The following is a 1,270-nucleotide window of genomic DNA, read 5'->3' as shown; positions in this document are numbered from 1 at the left end:
GTGTATAGAGCAGCATATCTCCACCAGACTCCATGTAAATAATCACTACTTTTAGTGTGTATAGAGCAGCATATCTCTGCCAGACTCCATGAATGAAGTGTTTTTTTTGTTGATGATGAAATTACATGTTTAAATGGACGATGCAAACTTTACTTACTGCTTACTTTTTTAACTTCCTGTATAGTAAATATTAATGAATGAATTTGTGTTCCAGAGAAAGACGCTGATGATGAAGGTGTGTGTGCTCGCTGGCTTCGCTCAAAAAGTCTCTCATCTGTCATTCTGTCCTCCATGGCCGACCTGCAGGGGGCGCTAGCACACACTGGTACACACACACACATATATACACACACACACACACACACACACACACACACACACACACACACACAGGTACATATGACAGTTCTGTCTCCATCTGACCCCCCCAGGCTCCTCCCCCCCGGGCTCCTCCCCTCCAGACGTGACGTCACTGGCTCGTTCCGCTTTGTCCCGCCTCCTAGATCACCTTCTCGACCAATCAGACGCAGCGTCCAGTCTGTCTCCCAGCAGAGCGGACGAGGACACGCTGAGTGGCCGGCTGAGACGCGGCCTGAGCCGACTGACGCCTCCAAAGCCCAACACAAAGGTCTCACACACACACACACACACACACACACACACATATACACATACAAACACATATATGTACACATACACATACATACATATATACACAAATACACACGCACAAACACACACATATGTACACATACATACTTATGCGCACACACACACACATATATACAGTACACACAAACACACACACACACACACACGTCGTTGCCAAGAAATAATCACAAAATAGGTCACTGTACTTAGAAAATCAGCAACTTTTGTGAGTTTTTGCTTTAAAAAAATATGTAAATGATGAATTGATTATCAGAAATGGTCGCAGGTTTGTTTTAACATCTTTTAGTTTTATGTTGAAAATGTGCTTGTGTCCCCCTGCTGACCTTTGACCTCCCATCAGGCCCTGGTGTCGACCCTGCAGCAGCACTTCCTGCTCTTCAGCCAACGGCTGCACTCAGTCGAGGTGGAGAGGCGGAGCCTGAGGCTGGAGGTGGCCAATCTGAAGAGAGGACTGAAGAACGAGAGAGGGGAGACCTGCAGGATGGTGGGGGGAGACACACACAGACACACACACACACACACACACACACATACACTCACCGGCCACTTTATTAGGTACACCTGTCCAACTGCTCGTTAACACTTAATTTCTAAGCAG

At 46.8% G+C, this 1,270-nt stretch overlaps 1 protein-coding gene across 1 annotated transcript; it reads left to right on the top strand.

Moving 5' to 3' along the window:
• Positions 1 to 217: 217 nt before the first annotated feature.
• Positions 218 to 1,156, top strand: LOC117941114 (coiled-coil domain-containing protein 171-like; the record flags this gene model as incomplete). The annotated part of the gene is made up of 3 exons (XM_034866209.1): positions 218 to 325; positions 432 to 628; positions 1,013 to 1,156. Coding segments are annotated over exons 1-3 (375 nt in total), but the record flags the coding sequence as incomplete, so codon positions are not given.
• Between the last annotated feature and the right edge of the window lie 114 nt (positions 1,157 to 1,270).

The sequence above is a fragment of the Etheostoma cragini genome, unplaced genomic scaffold (genome assembly GCF_013103735.1).
Source record: "Etheostoma cragini isolate CJK2018 unplaced genomic scaffold, CSU_Ecrag_1.0 ScbMSFa_4364, whole genome shotgun sequence".
In the NCBI taxonomy this organism is placed as follows: Eukaryota; Metazoa; Chordata; class Actinopteri; order Perciformes; family Percidae; genus Etheostoma; species Etheostoma cragini.
Note: the sequence above shows the minus strand (reverse complement) of the source record. Positions and strands in the feature narration are given on the sequence as shown.